Genomic DNA, 2,429 nt, shown 5'->3' on the forward strand with positions numbered 1-2,429 from the left:
GTAAAATTGGTTGTTGTGTTGACAAATGAACAAAAACAAATTTCAAGTGAGGTACAAATGAGGAGGTACTTTTCAAAACCTCACAAGTCACTCGAGCACAATTTTTCAGGAGAGCTCAAAAACTGATTTAAGCATTCCTGTGGTAGGTAGGAATGTGAAAATACTTCAAATAGATGTAGAATAACCCTAAATACCTAAAAATGAAATTATTTTCTGTATTGAATAACTTAAATTGAAGAAAATCCAATTTTAAATTTGGACATGTGTGCTTTTGCAGCGAACCTGGTGGTTTTGTGTGGTTTTGTTTTAACCACCCATGAACATATGTGTGATTTTGAAAAGGGCACACTCATTTTTGAGGGGGACAAATTAATTTCATTGAATAAACAAGAAACCAGGTACAATATCAAACATTTTTTTTTAATTTTTCTTTTTTTTATTTTTTTTTTTTTTTCAAAAGAGCTTTTTTTTAAGAGGTTTGACAGAGGGAACTGTAACTGCTATGGTCTTACCCTCCCGAAATCGAAGAGAGAAGGAACACAGGATAGAAGAAACCCAGCCGTTCCGAGAACGAACATTATCCCATCAGCTTAGTTGGTAGGATAAAATCCGCCCGGGCGGATTTTATCCTACCAACTAAGCTAACTAGGCTGGCAAAAAAATCGAATGAAACTCACGACAAGTGAGAAAGGGACTTTACATATACAACAACTTTACCAACACCGGTAGCCACCTACCTGTACACTCCCGAGTTAGCCGTTTCTTAACATTGATACACAAGAGGACTGTTTTGTCCCAGGGTACAGAAGTTTCGAACGAGTCTCCAATGAAGTAATAGTCACACGCAAAATCCTGAAATATCAATTGAAATTAACAACAGCCTAGAGTCAATGCCCTTGCTAATAGCAAAGGTTGAGTGCAAAGGGCATCCACTGGTAAAATTTGTAACCGAAACCAAATGTCAGCCTAAAATCTCATAGACTTTTTATTATGTGGAAACACTTACCCGAATATAGGCAATAATATATGTCAACATATAACCGCGACGTCCATTAGATTCCCCAGCAGGAATACCACCATATCTCTTCGCAATGGAGTAGATCTTGTCCTCATTATTCTTCACATCCTCAGGATCACCTAAAACAAGAAGAGCCATGTTGTCATGCAGAAGGTTCCGGGTTCGAGTCCGACCATTGACAAAAATTTGTACTCGTTTTTCGATTGCAAATATTTCTACGGGTTACTTTCTGGTGTTCTTGTGTTGAGCCAGCACCTAAATGGGAAGTATCGTGTCTCTTATCGACTATATGTGGACAGAACTACAAGGCAGGCCACCCCCTAAGCTAACAAGATTGGCATAGAGGTACTTTTTTAGATTGGGTTGGGTAGGTACTTGACAGACTTTCCGCTCGTCTAAGTAGGTGTGTCCACAACGGAGAACCAACCACCAATCCTCGCCTAGTACCGACACAAGAGAAAATAAACCATACTTATGAATAGAAGCATCCTCAACGGAGTCTTGACCATAGCTCCGCATAAAATCAAGAAATTGAGCTGAGTATTTTTTCTGCTATGATCTCGGTGCGGCGAGGGTCAATGGTCTACGGTCGTGACCGCGCACCAAAGGTTAGACACGGGGTATGGTTTACCTTCAAACAGCACAGTAGCAGCGCACATTTCGTCATCTCTGAAGCCCAGTATCTTGGTGACATACAACTTCTTCAGTCCATCTGTAAGGAGCTCCAGGTAGCCAGGATCTGGCCGGAAGAATTGGCCTGCTTTTAGCTGAACGTTGTCCACCAGTCGAATCGAAGAGGGCTGACATCGCTGAAAAAAAAAGTAAATAATAATAATAAAATAAATGGAACGATTTTGTTTTTCAAATTTTAATAGAGCGATTCTCTATCAAACCTCTTTTGATCGTCTCAAAACCCATGAAATAAAAACAAAGGTAGATTCTGTTGAAGGGGGGGGGGAAAGAAGAGTTAAGAACCATTTTCTTCAAAGATCCCTTTGCGCGGACAACATGTAGAATTATATAGTGCCTAACTATTGAAAGAAAAGGTTTCTTTGTTACTTTCTTATTTTTATGAAGAGTGCAATAAATTTAATTTGTTCTCAAGGTATATTATGGTCATTTATTACACCGTCAGGACAGTCATGCTTGTGAAGTAAAGTGTTTCGTGGTAGACAAAACGTCTAGGCTTGCCAGGCTGTGATTCTCTTTTCAAAGGAAGGATTTTGATTCCTTTACCCAATGAAAAAGGTACTTCTATGACTTTAATTGTTGGATTTTTCCCACCAATCTTCACTTTTAAGCTATGTTTCCACTTGGTGACATTTGCACGCCAGTCTGTAAAAGCCGCCACCAATTCAGATTGTTATCGCGGCCATTTTTCAACAATAATCTCAATTTCGAAAAAATGTGA

At 39.1% G+C, this 2,429-nt stretch overlaps 1 protein-coding gene across 1 annotated transcript in view; it reads right to left on the reverse strand.

The window, feature by feature from the left end:
- Positions 1-737: 737 nt before the first annotated feature.
- LOC103516557 (alkyldihydroxyacetonephosphate synthase, peroxisomal-like) overlaps positions 738-2,429 on the reverse strand; it is a gene marked incomplete at its 3' end in the record, with an annotated part of 15,565 nt that continues 13,873 nt past the window's right edge. The window contains exons 2-4 of the mRNA XM_008481530.1: positions 1,650-1,827; positions 1,007-1,137; positions 738-852 (exon numbers count right to left, since the gene is read on the reverse strand). Coding sequence (XP_008479752.1) covers positions 738-852; positions 1,007-1,137; positions 1,650-1,827 — 424 coding nt within the window. The remainder of the gene's footprint in view (positions 853-1,006; positions 1,138-1,649; positions 1,828-2,429) is intronic.

The sequence above is a fragment of the Diaphorina citri genome, unplaced genomic scaffold, assembly GCF_000475195.1.
Source record: "Diaphorina citri unplaced genomic scaffold, Diaci psyllid genome assembly version 1.1 scaffold1598, whole genome shotgun sequence".
In the NCBI taxonomy this organism is placed as follows: Eukaryota; Metazoa; Arthropoda; class Insecta; order Hemiptera; family Psyllidae; genus Diaphorina; species Diaphorina citri.